This window comes from Cetorhinus maximus, chromosome 8 (assembly GCF_964194155.1).
Source record: "Cetorhinus maximus chromosome 8, sCetMax3.hap1.1, whole genome shotgun sequence".
Lineage (NCBI taxonomy): Eukaryota > Metazoa > Chordata > Chondrichthyes > Lamniformes > Cetorhinidae > Cetorhinus > Cetorhinus maximus.
Genome location: NC_135886.1, coordinates 119,545,066 through 119,562,422, shown reverse-complemented (window position 1 = coordinate 119,562,422; position 17,357 = coordinate 119,545,066). Strand labels below are relative to the sequence as shown.

The window sequence follows — 17,357 nt, the reverse complement described above, 5'->3', positions numbered from 1 at the left end:
TTTGGTTGCCAGTGAATCTGCAGTTTATTTCCTTTATTTGCATTTTTTTAATTGTCTCTGTCAGGAACTAGGCAATGCACATGATGTGCTTTTTCTCTGGCTCGATGAATGCTTTGGGCTATTAAAGTATGCAGAACACATGACTGCATTTACTTTCTTGTGGGAAGCAGTTTCTGATTCTCACCAAAAGGAAACATCACCAGCTCTTAGGTCAGCTTCGGTCAAACACTGGTGTATAAATGTTCTGAATGTAGTTGTTATTTTGAAATTGGAAGCAATTTTATTCAGAAAAGTGGGGGGAGACAGCAATGAAGATTCAAACAGACTACTGGCCCCTGGAGCTTGTGGATAAACATTTGACGAACGTATATTAATATTTCACTAAAATGAAAACATTGATACTGTTGTCATTTTTAATGACACTTGTATTTCCCATCAAAAGCATCCTCAGCCTCTAATCAGTGAAATTATTCTTTGTTGGTTGTTTATGTGGATGCAAATATGCATCTTCAGTTTGTTAATTATTACTTGTAAAATCTAAGCGTGCTTGCAGGCTAATGTTTTAAGCTACAGACAAAAGTCTTACCAATAGCTTAGTGCAGTGTATACTATTGTGATAGTGTTCAGCCTTAAGCCTCTGAGCTCATGGAGCTCAGTACTGTTTGCTTTTATATTTTTTAATCTTTTTTTTTTAATTTTGTGGGCCTGGGGTTGTGGAAAGGGCTTTTCTTAAAGCTACTCACTTGATGGTTAATCCTTAAATTTAAATCTGTTAATAACAGCAACCAGAGGTGTATACAAATGATCCTTGGATTTAAACTCTGTGACCATTTAAGGCTCCGTGGTATGTACCTACGCAGCCTGCAAAGAGAAAGGCTTAGATACCTTTGTGTTGGGTCATTATTTAAAAATAAGAGGTTGACTGTTTAAGGCAGACGTGAGGAGAATTATTTTTTCTTGTAGGGTCATGAGTCTTTGGAACTCCTTCCTCAAAAGGCAGTGGAAGCAAAGCCTTTAAATATTTTTAAGGCAGTGATTGATAGATTCAGGGGTAAGTGGGAATGTAGGGTTGAGATTACAGCCAGGTCAACTGTGATCTTATTAAGTGGCGGAGCAGGCTGGAGAGGCCAAGTGGCGTACTCCTGCTCCTAGCTCGTATGTTTGGATGTTTTACTGTGTAGTCAGATGTGCGATCTTGGCTGAGCTGCAATTTCCTCCAGTTAAATTGGGAAGACTGAAGTCTTTGTCTTTGGCCCTATCACCATCTCTGTACTCTCATCACTTCCTCCAGCCTGCCTTCCCGGCCTTTGTCTCGGGTGAAAGTAGACTGTTAGCAATGTTGGCATCTTATTTGGCCTGAACTGCTCCCACCTTGTATACCCATCAACATCATAACTGCATGCTTCCAGCTTCACCCACATCAGCTCATCTCTAAATCCAGTAACTGATTTATATCTATAACAATTTAGGCGGGGTGGGGGCGATGCTGGTGCAGTGGTAATGTCACTAGACTAGTAATTCAGAGGTTCAGGCTAATGTTCTCAGGACACGGATTAAAATCCCACCGTGGCAGCCGGTGGAATTTAAATTCAGTTGGAATTCAATTTCAATCTGGGATTGAAAACTAGTCTTAGTAATGGTGTCTGTGAATTTATAAATTGATTGTCATTAAAACCCATCTGGTTCACTAGTGTCCTTTAGGGGAGGAAATCTGCCATCCTTATATGGTCGGCCTATTTGCAAGTCTAGACCAGCTCTTAATTGCCCTCTGAAATGCAACAGGTGCTGCCCTTGCCAGCGACACCCACATTCCATGAAAGAATAAATCAAGTGCAGCCTGTCTGGAGAGTCATTGGCAGTAATTCTAGAATGTTTAGATGTTCCTGTTTGATTCTGAAGATGACTGCACAAGAATGACTTCTGACCTCTAATTTTTCAAGACTACCATCTTGAAACGAATTTAATTTCCGGGCCCTGCTTATCTTGCTCTTCCTTCTTTTTCTCCATTGTCTTGCCCTCCACAATTAGCTTTTGCACCCAAAGCAAGGAAAGGACAAAATGGTGTTTTTGTTAACTCTTTAGCTTTCAAAAGCTGCAATAGCCAAGCAGAGAGTAAACCATTTTCACTGACACTTATGTGGGCTGCCATTTAGAAGATTCCATCATTGGGAAATGAGCAGACTAGGAATTGAACCCATGATTGTTGAGTATTCCTGTTCCAGCATGCAGCGCACTACTGTCTGGGATCTGCTTTCTTTAACAGAGTTTGAGTTTAAAAATGTATGCCGCCTGAGATACTATTTTCATTTAGTGACACAAGTCAACTGTCTTAGTGTTTGAAATTCATGGTTTCTTGAATATATACTTTAAAAGGAAAAAAATGCAGGGCTATCGGAACAGAGCAGGAGAATGGGATGTGTTAGATAGCTCTTTCAAAGAACTGGCACAGGCATGGTGGGCTGTATGGCTGCCTCCTGCATTGTGTGATTTTTATGATGACTTGGATAAAATAACTTTTATCAGAATTTCCCATCAACTGTATTGTGTGGAAATTGTTTTTATATAATAAAAAATACAAGTTTCTTTTTCTAAAAAGCCTAATGGGAAATATCTATGGAATCAAAATCTAGCCCTTTCAGTGTTTATTGGATTTTCTATTAAGTGGGAACATAATATAACACATTTGCCCATCACCGTGGGAACTGGAGACAACTACTTATTTCCTGCCACTAACTTGAGCAGAATTGCAGGCTTTCTACGTGGTGCTTCCCCCGCAGCAGTGCACATTGAAAACTCTGCCCCATGAAGGAATTAAATGTGTGATGCCTCACTAATCCTCAGGACCTTGCTATCTAAGCTAGTTGCTCACTCACTAATATCCAGTAATGGGAATGTTTCAGAACAAAATGAGCAGCCTAGCTAAAATGGAAGTAAATACAGGAGGAGAAAGTTAAATAGATATAAAATTCAATAGATTTATTGAATTTCCTCCCCCCCAACCCCACCCCATAGCAAAAGTTAGTTAAAATTGTAATTTTTTAAAGTGTGGATAATCAGGTGTTTCATTTCACATTTTGCTGCTTCTGATCTGCTTTATTATAGTTCCTGCTTGAAAACAACCGAATGGTCAACATATTCACTGATCTTTATTACCTGACCTTTGTCCAAGAGTTGAATAAAATGTTACAAGGCTGGCAACCAAGTTTGCTTCCAAATGGTAAGTTGTTCAGATTTCCTACCATTTTTAAACATTGCGTATGTCCACCCTTACTAATTTATGCCTGTGTTGGTGGAGAGTAACCAATTAACAGAGGGTGGCCCGTAACTTCTGCGCTCCCCACCGTTGGATTTGGGGAGTACCCCAAAGATGCGCCGGGGAAATCACTCTAGGAAACTCCCAGGTAAGGGTTTCCACGGCAATTGCCAGAAGTACACACTTCTTCTGGACAATTGTGCTGCGCTGGGAACCATCCGAAAATGTGATTTAAATCTCAAACTTTCAATGGTTCCACCAGGGTTATACCAATAGTTACCCAGACAAAGTTAGAAGAATTAAAACCTGTTCTGATTTCTGAGTAACTAAATTGTAAAGACCCAGACTGACCCCATGGGACCCCCTCACGTACGTGCACACATCCCTTTCTCTTTCTTCTGCCACCCGACTTGCCCCATCCCCTCCAACACCGCTGTGTAGGCTCAACTCCATTGCTGATGCCATTGTCGGCCAACAAAAGTGTGTACACGAGGGGTGTCGGGCAGCTCCCCCTTCTCCTCAAGGAGTCAGCCTGGGACCTTCGGGCATCCATAGGGAAGAGGATCAACAGGTGCACACCCCAGGGCCATCCATTAGGTGACTCCAGGTGTCTCCAGCCCATCCGAATTCCCTCTTCCTGTGACCTCAGCAGCTCCAGCTGAGGAGGGTGCCACTGCCACACAGCAGGACCCTGTAAGTGGGCCAGTGCTCTTTAGTCTTGGCCCTCTAGAGGATGCCCACCAAGGTCATAGGGCATTGCAGTCAGCAGGTTGCCTCCACCTCCACTGTGGATGGCCAGGGAGCACCAAGACTTAGCGGCAGGGTTAAGAAAGTTTAGATGTAACTCTTTTGAGTCAAACAATTAAAATAAATTAGCGAAATCAGGGATAAAGTAAAAGCAGCCCCTTAAAGGGAAACTGCAAAAACAAGGACAAAATTCAAAGAAAACTTACTCGCATTTTGGTTAGATGTTTGTAAGAGGGTCAATAAAGAAAGCCCCAGTCCCTATGGTGCCCACCGAGCACAAAAGGTCTTGACAGTGCCGACAGACACCACGTGCTCCCTCTCCAGGGACACCCGGCCACGAACATAGCCACGGAAGAAGGGCAAACAGACGACCCCCTTGATTGCCTGCTATCTGGATCTGTTATGGCCAACTTGGCCAGGCCCAGGAACAGGTTCACGAGGCCCTCTTTCCCGGCCCCTCTCCGCACCAGGTGCCCATAGATCAGGAACGTGGGACTGAAGTGCAAACAAAACAACAGTAAAAAGTTTTTCAAATAACTGAAAAGGGAGTGCAGCCTAAGACACCCTATGTAAGCATGGTCCATGGACTCCACAAGGCCGCAAAAGACCCAGGCGTCTTGGGAGTCTATGAATCCGTCCGAGCACAGAACTTAGCTAGTTCCAACCACACCAGACGGTGGTCTGAGCGCGGCACCTGCCTCACAGAAGCAAATGGAACCCAGGACACGAACGCCTTGGAAACGTAAAGGCAGTCGCCTGGACGCACTGACTCGAGACAAGTGGAAACACGAGTCAGGATGGAGATGTCGCCAAATGTCCACCAAGGCAAAGGACCTGACCAGGCCCCTCAACTTGCTCACACCTAGCATGCGGCGCTTGGCACCAAGACGGTCTCTGGCCTCGAGGGTATAGTTGAAATCCACCCCACCCCACCCTGAGGACATTGCACTTGCCCATATTGATGGAGCCAAGATGAGTGGACACTTCAAAGAAGCTTGCTTGCTGCTGCGCGCCCAGTGGAGCGTACACATTCTCAAAGTGGAGCGCCGCGCCCCTGAAGTGCACAGTAAGGTGCAGCAACCCACCTGGCACTGGTTCCTTGATCTCTGGCTAGAAATGTGGGGTCAACAAGATAGCCACCCTGCCAGAATTGGAGACTAGGTGACTCATGTAGACACCCCCCCCCGCCAAAAAACCTCGCCACTCCAGGAGCCACATAGCTTTGCTCCCGGAATGGCATGGGCTTCCTGCAGGAAACACACCACATGCTTCCAGTCCCTGAGGACCGAGAAGTTCTGAAACCTGTGCTGTGCATCCCTGCTGGTGGTGTTGTTGAGGCTGGCTACGATAGTCTTCATGCCAGAAGCATGTGCTACCATCATCATGCCTAGTGTAAGAAGGAGAGGACTATTTTAATCCCTTCCTCTCCTTCAGGAGCCCAGCAAGAAACGTGTGGACCCTCCTCTTAGCGTTCTGGTCCAGCCCAGGGGCTTTTAGGGCCTCAGGCGGACCAGAACACAGGAGGAAAAGAATGCCACCGGCCCTGGGCTGACTGGACCCTATCTTGGCGACTGTGATTACTCACTAAAAAATCCTCGAGCTCCCGTAAAGGGATGAGGGGAGAATCAGTGGGGGGCACCACTGAAACCCCATCCTCCTCCAGGTCGTCTCCTCCAGCTTCCAGCCTCTCCCCTGTATTGAGGACGGGGGCTGGTTCGGAGCTGCCAGTTGGTTCCAGCTCTGCCTTTATCCCACCCCCAGGATCGAGGGCAGAGCGTTCCTCTCTGGTCTCCTCTTGGGGATATGGGCCAAAGGGCGGCGGCAGCTCAAAGCACCGGGTCGCCTGGCAAGCCTGCAGAAAGCTCCAGATTGGAGGCGCCCAGCGCTGAAGGTTAGGAGGGAACGGGGAGGCCTTCCTCGCCACCACTATCCAATGGCCCCAACCGCTGGGTCATGAAGGGACTGCTGCAGTCCCCTGGTGGGCCAGATGGCATCTCGGGGGTACAAGGTGGGTCGGGGTGGGGCACCACCGCAAGGGCGTTACCCTCACCAATCCCTGAGGGGCCCTGCTGAGTGGACTGCAGCAAGAGGTCGGGGGTTTGGGTTCCCCCCAGGGGGCAGAACGACGACTTATGGGGTGGAGACGCCACCGCCTCTTCACTGGGGGAGGGGACATATCCGGCCTGACAAGTCACGAGGCCCTTTCCCCTCCGAGGGATGGTGTCCTTTCTGGGGTAGGCTTTGGGGGCTGGGGAGACCTCCATCTGCGAGGCCCCCGCTGCCTCCTCCAGGCGCTCTGCCCTCTAGGGTTCTGGCTGCTCTATCCTTTTTAGGATGACCACCAGCTCGGGGTCATGCGCCCCATCACTGCCAAACACGGGAGCCCGCACAGGAACAACGCCGGGCCCAGCACATGGTGCTGAGGCACACACGGGCCTCGGAGCACGCAGCGACACGTCGTCGGGGCCGGGTGATATCTTTCTCCTCGAGCCGATGTCCCTGGGTGTCTGGGGATCAGGGTTGGCTGGGATGGGGGTTTGTGGGGCGGGCAGCCAGTGCATGGCAGGTCTTCTGTCGTACCTTCTTCCGGTGCGGGGTCTCTCCCCGTGCCTCGCCGGCGGTACCTCCCCTTACAGGGAGGAAGATGGAGTGGTGGCAGGAGGGAGGAGCAGTGGTGCCAGCTGCGGCTGCCTGAGTGACATTGGTGCAGTTGGGGTAGTTCTTTCAGATGTGTCCCACCTCCTCACAGGCATGGCACCACACGCCGTCTACAGACCAGAAAACGCAGTGGGCAGGCCCTTCAAAGATGACATCAAACAGCCCCTCCGTGCACTCCTCCTGGGCCAGGCGAGCAAAGACCTGGTGCTGGAAGGAGTACACGTGGCAGAGATTGGGCTCCCTGAGACCGAGCCGGATCGACGCCACCCAGGACCTGACTTCCCCCAGTTGATGAAGGTGTGGGAGGAGGAGCCCACCGGGAATGAAGTGCCTCCCCACGATGGCCTCAAGAGGATCCACCGCCAGCTGGTCCCGCCTACGGTGAGACCCCTATATGCACCGCCCGCTCGGACCTCAGGAAGAACACCACCTTCCTGTACGTGCGCAAGGCTGCAACAATGGCCGAGGGGTCGACAACCCCAGCCAAAGCCTTCACGCATGTTTCTACGGTCATCTCAGGGTGAATGTAGCTCTTTATCATCATGGCTCTGGTCAGGAGGCAGAACAGTGACAGGGCCACTAAAGCAGTCACTCCCACATAGGTTGTCTTGGCAGGCCTGCCACTAGTGATAGCGCCGCCCCCACAGCTGCCCCGGAGGTCCTGGCTACCGGTGAGCCTGCGGCACTCATTGGGGGATGAGCCACACCCACCCCGAGCTCTGTCGGTGGTAGTAACAGTGTTTAGAAAGAGGGGGAGGGGGAAAAGGAGGATTACCCTCTCCCTCCTTGTGTGTAAAGACAGAAGGGGAGGAGAAAGAGGAGGAAAAAGGACAGGGAGGTACAGAAGGGGAAAGGTGGGTGGGTGTCGCTGGGTGGAATGGAGTGGGGTGTTGGGGGCCTAGCTGCCGTTCCTGAAGTGGGAGGACAATGTCTTCACCAGGCAGCCGGTACTGCTGGAAGTCAGGTCCATCCCTGTTCACCAGGCAGCACCCGCTACCTGGACTTGGACATCTCTTCAGCATCTGTGACCACTGATGCTGTGCTCCTGAAGGGGTCAGGTGCTGAAGGTGGGGAGGTGGGGGCAAGATGTTAAATGGACACGTGCACGCACCCCTTCTCCGTGAGTCCCTTCAGTAGCTGTCTTCCTCCCCCTACAAAGCAACACTGCCTTCACAGCCCCCGCCAGACAAAAGTCCAGACACCCACCGCAGATGTAATGAGAAAAGCCCTTACCTCCTGGCCTCCCTGTCTTGCAGCACCTCTCTCCTCCAATTCTTCAAGCCTCAGGCCTTGCGGCTCCAGGCCCCTGCAGCCCTGGCTACAATACCAGCAGTAGGCTTCTAGTATCCCTTGGGGAGCAGCAGAACCAGAGCAGCTTGTAAAAGTCGAGAGGAGTATGTTGGAAAAAGCAAGAGCAGCAGCAGGGGTGTACCTCTCCCATTAGCAGCAGCCACAGCCGGCTCACAGCAACAGCTCCCACACAGGCAGGAATGAGCTGCACTTGAGCCCAATCAGGAAGCTGTAATTTGCACAGCCTGTGCGTGGTTGTTGATCACTTGTCGATACTGTTCACTGTTATAAATAAACTCCCAAGAATGTCTCCTTACCTGTGGTTCCTTGTTCTGATGAGCAGTGTTCTTGTCACTCAGATGTGAAACCTTTCTGCGCAAGATAAAGGCGGGTGTCTCAGCCCAGGGCCTCTTCCCTGTGCTCTGTGCAGCCTTCACACCAAAATGATGGTCCAGCCTCTCACTCCCTGGACACATTACTGATGCCTCCACCTCGGTGCTTGCCATTGCTGCCAGAATGTAGTGGGCCAGCACTACAAAGTTACGTCTGTTTGTGTGTTCTCTGAGCACCTTTTTAAAGTGGGCTGGTCCCCATCTCTTTAGCATTTGTGACCACTGATGTTGTGCTTCTGAAGGAGTCAGGTGCTGAAGGCAAACAAAGGATCAGATGCTTCTAAAGTTTCATGGCTGCGTCTCTGATATGACCCTGACCACAGAGCACAAGCGAACTGCCCTCAACCAAACAGGAGTCAGACGTTCTGAGGCTATGTGAGGATTTATGGGGTCACCCCACTGTATGTCGTTGTCATCCTCCACAAATCTCGCATCCATGAGGGCTTCCCGAGTGCCTGCCTCGTCTGGCCAGTGTGAGGGCCTCATCCCAGTCACCGTCGCTTCCAAGGACCTCCTCACCCTCATCTCCGATGGCAGCATCCTCATCAGAGGAGACCTCCAGCTCCTCCATCTCCTCCTCAGCCAGTTTGCCTCCCTGCTGCACCGCTGGGTTGTAAAGGGCGCAGCAGACGATGCATGACCCCCCCTCTGCGGAATGTATTGCAAGGCTCCACCAGACCAGTTCAAGCACCGGAACCTCATGTTCAGCATCCCAATGGTCTGCTCCACCAAGTTGCAACCTGCAGCATGAGCCTCATTATACTGTCGCTCTGCTGCAATCTGAGGCTGCCGCATGAGTGTCATCAGCCATGGCCTCTGCTGGTAGCCCTCATCTCTGAGGAGCCGTTCCTGCAGCCTCTGTGGACCCTGGAAGATGTCAGGGATCTGTGATCGACTGAGGTTGCAGGAAATGTGCATACTCCCTGGACACTGTGCGCACACCTGCAGGATGCATTTCTGGTGGTCCCCCCACCAGCTGCACATTCAGCGAGTGGAACCCCTTGCAGTTGATGTAGTTGCGTGTTGTGACGGAGATCTGAGCGCAGTAAGTGCAGTCGATTGCACCCTGCACTTGTGGGAAACTTGAGATCTGGGCGAATCCAATCGCTCTTGTATCCTGGCTGACCTAGTCCTGGGCGAAATGCACTAGGTTGTGTGCCCTCGCAAAGATGGCATCCATGACCTCTTAGATACATTTGTGGGTGAAGGCTTGAGAGATCCACAGAGGTCACCTGTGGAGCCCTGAAAGGAGCCACTGGCATGGAAATTGAGCGCTGTGGTCACTTTCATGGCCACTGGAAGTGGATGCCCTCCCATGTCCCTGTGCCGCCAAATCCTGCAGTAGCTGGCAGATGTGATCAACCAGTTCCCAGACATGTGCAGTCTTTGGCAACGCTGGTTGTCGGTCATCTGCAGAAATGAAAGGCGGTGTCTGTAGACCCTGGGTGTCGCTAGGTGCTGACCAATGACAGCTCACTGTGACTCTTCATGTGAGGGGGGCCTCAGCCGCCCCTTCTTCCTGAAGTTGCTGCTCCTGCCTCTGCGCAGCCAGGAGCCTCAGTCGCCCTCTCCTCCATCGCCTTTGCTCCCTATAGACCATCAGGCTCCGTGACCCTGATGTACTACTACTCCTGCAGGATGAAAGAGAGAGACACGTGGTTAACATGAGTGTACTAAGAACCTGTCCTGGTTAAATGTGGATGCCCGTTAATGTTCCCAGAGAGTGCTAGCCACCACTCGGATGGCCAGAGATTGGTACGCTGCATGGCTGCCCAAAACTCCACTCGTTTCTGCCCCATTCCACCTGATCGATTGGCAGCAGCTTTGTCCATTGCACTGCATGCTGTGCTGTCAGCTCGGGTGCAGGCATTCTCCTAACACGTGCTGAAAGACTGCACTGTTAGCTTGAACAATGGGGTTGACTGGTCCAAACCGGGGTGCTGACATGGCAAGAGGCTGTGAGTGCCTCCAGCAGTGACTGCTCTATGGCCAGTTTTAGCAAGGAGATTGTACAAAGTGTGCAGTCGTCCAACTGTTCTGCAGTCCACTAAAAGGCAACCAGTGGTGGGGGGGTGAAAAGCTTTGGAGCGCTTGGTGACAGTTTGATGCCTCTGCGTTGCTTGAGCGGGCTGATAAGCTGGAAGCCTGACACCAATCATATCAATGTGGCTGCGTCTGAACTGCCTCAGCTGCAGAGGAATAGTCACTTTTTATGCAGGTTTCTCTAATGCGTGGCTGCTTCCCTCGCCCATCCAGTAGGAGCAGGAGTAGACCATTTGGCCCCTTGAACCTGCTCTGCCATTCAATAAGTAATAGCTGATGTGACTATGGCCTCGACACCACTCTTTTGCCTGCCACGCAGAACCCATGACTCTTTGGAGATCAAAAATCTGTCCAACTCAGCCTTGAATAGATTCAACGACCCAACGTACCCTGTTCTCTAGTATTGAGAATTCCAAAGATGAATTTTGGATACTTACTGGCCTGCAATGTTCTATTTTTGTTTGATCTCTGGCATTTGATACTTTTTCCTAAAATAAATTTAAGAATTATGCTCTGATAAACAGTCACAGACCTGAAATGCTAACTGTTTTTCTCTCTATAGGTGCTGCCAGACTTCCTGAGTATTTCCAAGATTTTTTTTTTTTTATTTTTTGTGAATAATGTTCTGCTTTCTGCTCCTTGGTATTTGTTGTTAGTGTTTGTCTATGTAGTTTTCAGTCATCTATTTCCCTTTTGAGCTGGAGCTGGATCGTTAACTACATAATTTATTCCTTTGTTTTACCCAATGCAAGAGTGATCAGCCCATGGTGATGGAGAGGGCTTAAGCTGAAGGCTCTTGTCTGTATCCTCAAGATATAAGTTTGTATCACTTCTGTATTTGTGTCCTCTCCCCCACCCCCATGTCCTATTGTTTTATTTCATTATAGTGAGCATAGCAAATCACCCTGTTTCCTAATTTTTTTATAAATCCCTTACAGAACGTGGTTCCACAGTTACTTGTCCACATGACTATATTTATTAGTTTGGAAGCAAGTTTTGACAGCCTTCTTGGCCACGGGTTCACTATAACTGATCCTGACCCTTTTCCTCACCCAGTGTCTATGCATGTTGATGAGTGAGAGCTCTAGTTGATCTTCCTTTCCATCATCCACTACGAGATAGGGTGTTGAAGGCAATGCTACGTTCGCACTTTGTAATTATATTTGAAAATATTCAAATCAGAAAGCATCATAAAATACTTATGGGGATTTGATGAGTATATTCATTAATATTGCGTCACTGTTTCCCCTTAGGTTTAATATTCTCCCGGGTAGAGGAAGAGCATCTATGGGAATGTAAGCAACTGGGAGTATACTCACCCTTTGTTCTACTGAACACACTCATGTTCTTTAACACAAAGTATTTTGGACTGAAGTGTGTAGAAGAGCACATGCGACTGTCCTTCATTAATGTTGTTCGGCAGTCCAGGAAGTGCACAACACCCAGAGGAACCACAAAGCTTGTCAGCATCCGCTATTACATGCCTGCTAATTACAAAAAGGGAAGAGATCAAAGTAAGTATTGTATATCATGGCAGAGAATAATTGGATGGAAGTTTGGGGCCCTTGCATTCTACATGGGCATGTAAAGTAATACAGTGAGGCAAGTAACACCAGTCCAGCACCCAGAAAATCTCTAGACTATTTTTTGTGTTTGGGTTTGCTTGTTGTGGCCCCAGTGTTCAAATAGCGACTGGTATTCATTATAAATGCTCAGACCCAAGGAGTGTTGACCAGACCAAGTGTGATTGCTCCCTGTGGAACCAAACCAGTGTCAACGGTTGTGGAAAAGAATGAGAGAGAGTTTTTATGGATTCTGGTTGTCTATGTATTCCCTTCTTGCTGAGGATGAATATGGCAGGGAATTAGAACTAAGATTGTCAGCTCTGGTTGATTGTATTCCCGAAGGTTTCATTTCATGGCCTCCCATCTCAAACTCCCCCAACCTTCGCACTCCATTAGTCCATCCTCAGACGCGGTACCATACGACGCCAGTTGGAAACTCTTTCGAGTTACCAACAGTCACAGATTGCAACTTCTGTCGAGTACAATCACAGTTCTTGGTTTCCGGGAGTGGGACATGAACCCACAACCCTCTGATTCAAAGGCGAGGGTGCTATGAACTGAGCCACGGCTGACACCTCCCACGCCAGTTCGAAAGGGAACAAATTTTTTTGATGTCTAATTGGATTAAACTTGATTATTAGTCATACAACTACTCCCCTACCACCCCAGTCTGACAATTTTCCAGTTAGTAAATGAAGGTTTGTGAAGAAAATGGAAAACAAAAATGCCTGTAATTTTGTTTAATATGCCTATGATTTTTCCACTCTGTTTTCACTTGCAATGGTGTCCTCCAGATGAATCTTCAATTCCTGGAGATTCCAGGGCAATCCTGGAAGGTTGGCAGCCCTACTCAAGGACCTGTACCTATGAGTGAATCAGTTCATTGTTTTTCAACCAGATGCAGGAAAATAAACAACAAAAGGCTTTATTCCTGATCATGATCCATATTAGCAAATCTGGGATAATTTGGAGTAATTATTTGTTATTGGTTTGATCCTCTTTTATTTTCTTGTACATCTTTTCCTCTTCCCTTAAGGGAGAACTGCTAAGTCCTGCACCAGTTTAAAATAAAACTGGCCTATTGATTCATTTCCCCAACCCGCCCCCCACCCACCCCCCTACTCTGCTATGCTCCTATTTTAAAATCTTTCTATTCTATTTATAACTAGTGCAGCAGAGCAAATGAGAGACCACAAGTATTAGCTCTTTACTTGAAATAGATCCTGTTTAGGATTTTAAAAATGACTCTTTCCCCCACACCGCCAAACTTCCTCCTAGCCCAACCCTCCCCTTTCAAAGTGTTATTAGATAGTGATATTGACTGGTGCAATGTAATGTAAGACCAGGAGGTCCCAGGTTTGATTCCTGGACTCTGCTGAGTTAACTGACCTCATCATGCTAGTAATTGGAATGCTAAAGATGATTTCTGCTTCCTTACGTCAGTAAGGAATAAAATGAACAAAGATTCTTACTTGTGACCCCAAGGCAGTAAAACTGTGTAGGCATTAGGACTGCCAGGGCAACTGTTTAGATCCCTCAGGTGTGCTACCCAGAACTGCCCACAGTATTCCAGGTGTGACCTAACTGGGCTTTGTACACCTGTAGCATGACTTCCCCACTCCCTTGTATTCTGGTTCCGTAGATCAGTGTTGTCCAATACATTCGCCACGTGACGAATCAGCACAGGACATATGAATTGATGCTCTAATTTACTTGTGTTTTTTCCCACATTTCAAACATGGATAAGTTTATTATCAGAAACAGCAGTGCAAACCTGAGACTAACGATGAAAAGGCCCGCACTTCAGTAGAAATCTAGCATGAATTTCATGTGAATGAGTGTTGGAATTTGAGGTCAGGAAAAGGAATGAGACACCACTGTGTATGCTATTTAATAAAGCATTCTACAAAAACAAGGCTGTCAGTTTGAAAAATAGTTTCCAAAGTGCACAAAAGTTGGACAGGAAGTTTCCTCTTTGGTGATCAAAATCGAGTCAACAAAATTGCTAATCAGGAACCTAATCTGAAGCAGCAGCAGAATTTGAAAGTTACTTTCGTCATCTGAGCTGGCTACAAAGCTGTGTGGATTCTGGCTTGGAAAAAAATCAAGTTTTCAAGTGGAGAATTGGTAAAAGAAATCCACTATCTGTACAAAATTGCTCAAACATTATGATCCAAAAACAAAAATATGACATCACGCTGAAGGTTCAAAATGTTTAGCTGGGTTACAAGACAATTGTTCGTCCATTGCAAGATTTGGCGCAAAATCCTGAAGCCCAACTGCATGCTCAGTTAAAGAACTTTCATTTTTGGTGGCGTTGGATAAGTCATGTGACATCTGAGTCGCCACGCAGTTTGTTTTCTGGATTCATTTTATGTCCGAAGACTCGCATTCACAAAGGAGTGCTGGAAATTTCTGGGCCAAAGGAGTGCACTTTGACATTCTTGGTGTTTTTAAAGGTGTTGTGGAAAAGTTTTGGATTGGATTTAAAGAAGTAGCTTCAGTTATGATGTATGGTGCATCTGCAATGAATTGGACAAAAATCTCTATCTCGGCTACGAGCGGTCCTGATGGAGATGATTTGGCCTTGTTTCACTGCATTTTGTATCCAGAACATCTCTGTGCTCAAATGGTGAGGGAAGACATGCTGAAAGATTTGATAAACAAGGTTGTCAAAATGGTCAGTTTCATTCGTGTGGAGTTGTTGGAAGAAGTGGAGTCAGATTTCATCAAAATCATCTACTTTGCGAATGTACAGAGGCTGAGCCGTGGAAAGGTCTTGCAATGATTTAAAGCCTTGTTCACTCCAATCTGAAACTTTCTTGCCAAGAATGAAAAGTTGACAACTTACTCCGTGGATGAAGCATAACCGCCCACTTGAATGAACTGAACCTGAAACTTCAGGGAAAGCAGATTTGCGATTTGGCACAGTATTTGCGAGAGCTTGTCAAAATTGGAATTCTGGCAGGGCAGCTCAGTCCAGTGTTATATATACCGCCTGCATCATGTGGGAAGCCCTGGACGCTCCTTGTGTTCTGACCGACCATGTGTGCAGGAAGTGTATCTCGCTGCAGCTACTTGAGCTCCGAGTTTCGGAGCTTGAGCGGCAGCTGGAGGCACTGAGGTGCATCCGTGAGGCTGAGTTTTTTGTGGATAGCACGTTTTTAGACATGGTCAACCCACAACTTATGGAAGTGCAGACAGAGGGAATGAGTGACCATCAGTCATAAGGAAGGTGTCAGACAGGTAGTCAGGAAATCCCCAGGGTTCATCTCGCTCGAGAACCATTTTTCTGTGCTGGAAAACGGTGAGTGTGACAGTTCCTCTGGGGAGTGCAGCCACGCTCATGGCACTGAGAGTGGCTCAGCTGCACAGGGGGGAGGAAAAAAGAGGGGAAGAGCAATAGTGGTAGGAGACTCGATAGTAAGGGGAACAGACAGGCGTTTCTGTGGCCGTAGACGTGACTCCAGGATGGTATGTTGCCTCCCTGATGCCAGTTTCAAGAATGTCACTGAACGGCTGCAGGGCATTCTAAAGGGGGAGAGCGAACAGACAAAGATCGTGGTACATATTGGCACCAATGACATAGGTAGAAAGAGGGATGAGGTCCTGCAAGTAGAATTTAGGGAGCTAGGAAGCAGGAACAGGATCGCAAAGGTAGTAATCTCTGGATTATTTCCGGTGCCATGCGCTAGTGAGTATAGAAATAGGAGGTTTGTCCAGATGAATGCATAGCTGGAGAGATGGTGCAGGAGGGAGGGCTTTAGATTTCTGGGACATTGGGACCGTTTCTGAGGGCGGTGGGACCTGTACAAGCTGCATCTGGACCGGAATGGGACCAACATCTTTGCGGGGAAGTTTGCTAGTGCTGTTGGGAGATGCACACCCAAAATTATAGAGCAAGCAAGTCTGGAAGGCATAGAAATTATAGGCCTGGTAAGGCACAAGGGAGTTTGGCAAGGTTGGATGGCATTTATTTTAATGCAAGGAGTCTGACGAAATAAGGCAGATGAGTTGAGGGCACAAATTAACACATGGAAGTATGATGTCATTGCTGTTAAAGGGACATGTTTGAAAGGGGGGCAGAATTGCCAGCTCAATATTCCAGAATATAGGGTCTTCAGGTGAGACAGGGAAGGACGTAAAAGAGGAGGGGGTATCGCAATATTGATCAAGGAATCAATTATAGCAGTAAGGAGGGATGACATCTTAGAAGGTTACTCAAATGAAGCCATTTGGGTAGAACTGAAAAACAAAAAAGGAGCAATCACATTGCTGGGAGTGCACTATAGGCCCCCAAACAGTCAGAGAGAAATAGAAGAGCAGATATGTAGGCAAATTTCAAAGAAGTGTAAAATTAGTAGGGTAGTAATAGTGGGGGATTTCAACTTCCCCAACATTAATTGGGTTAGTCATAGTATGATGGGTTTAGAGGGAGCGGAATTCTTAAAATGCATCCACGAGAGCTTTTTAAGCCAGTATGTAGAAGTCCTACAAGAGAGGGGGCGGTCTTGGACTTAATTTTAGGGAATGAAGCCGGAACTGGTAGAGGTATCAGTGGGGGAATGTTTTGCAGATAGTGATCATAACTCCGTTAGATTCAAGGTTGTTATGGAAAAGGACAAGAATGGGCCAGAAATCAGAGTTCTAAATTGGGGGAAGGCCGATTTTAATAAGGTCAGATATGATTTGGCCAGAGTGGATTGGGAGCAGCTACTTTCAGGTAAATCTGCGTCAGAGCAATGGGACTCACTGAAGGAAAAGAAGGAAATAGGGCCAACATATTCCATTAAAAACAAAGGGTAGGACCAACAAATCCAGGGAACCCTGGATGTCGAGGGATATACAGGATTGGATGAAGAGAAAAAAGGAGGCAGATACCAAGTTCTTAAAACAGCGGAAGCCCTAGAGGAGTATAGAATATGTAGGGGAGAACTTAAAAAGGAAATTAGGAGAGCAAAAAGGGGGCATGAAAAAACATTGGCGGGTAAAATAAAGGAAAATCCAAAGTTATTTTACAAGTACATTAAGAGTAAGAGGATAAATAGGGAAAGAGTAGGGCCCATTAAGGAGCATAGTGGTAATTTGTGTGTGGAGCCGGAAGACGTAGGTAGAGTTCTAAATGAATACTTGGTGTTGGTGTTCACAAGTGAGAGGGACAACATGGGTATGGAAATCAGGCAGAAGGACTGTGATATAATTAATGAAATTAGCATAGAAAGGGAGGAGGTTCTAAGTGGTCTGGCAGGCTTAAAAGTAGATAAATCTCCAGGCCTGGATGAAATGTATTCCAGACTGTTGAATGAGGCAAGGGAGGAGATAGGGGCGCTGGCAATAATTTTCAATACCTCTCTGGCCTCAGGAGAGGTGCCAGAGGACTGTAGGCCAGCCAATGTGGTACCGTTATTC

The 17,357-nt window shown here is 47.7% G+C and overlaps 1 protein-coding gene across 4 annotated transcripts in view; it reads left to right on the top strand.

Moving 5' to 3' along the window:
- LOC144683917 (zinc finger MYM-type protein 3-like) overlaps positions 1-17,357 on the top strand; it is a 153,587-nt gene that overhangs the window by 123,777 nt on the left and 12,453 nt on the right. For all 4 annotated transcript variants that reach the window (XM_078547486.1, XM_078547487.1, XM_078547489.1 and 1 more), the window contains exons 22-23: positions 3,103-3,217; positions 11,637-11,897. In XM_078547486.1, the coding sequence (XP_078403612.1) occupies positions 3,103-3,217; positions 11,637-11,897 (376 nt within the window). The remainder of the gene's footprint in view (positions 1-3,102; positions 3,218-11,636; positions 11,898-17,357) is intronic.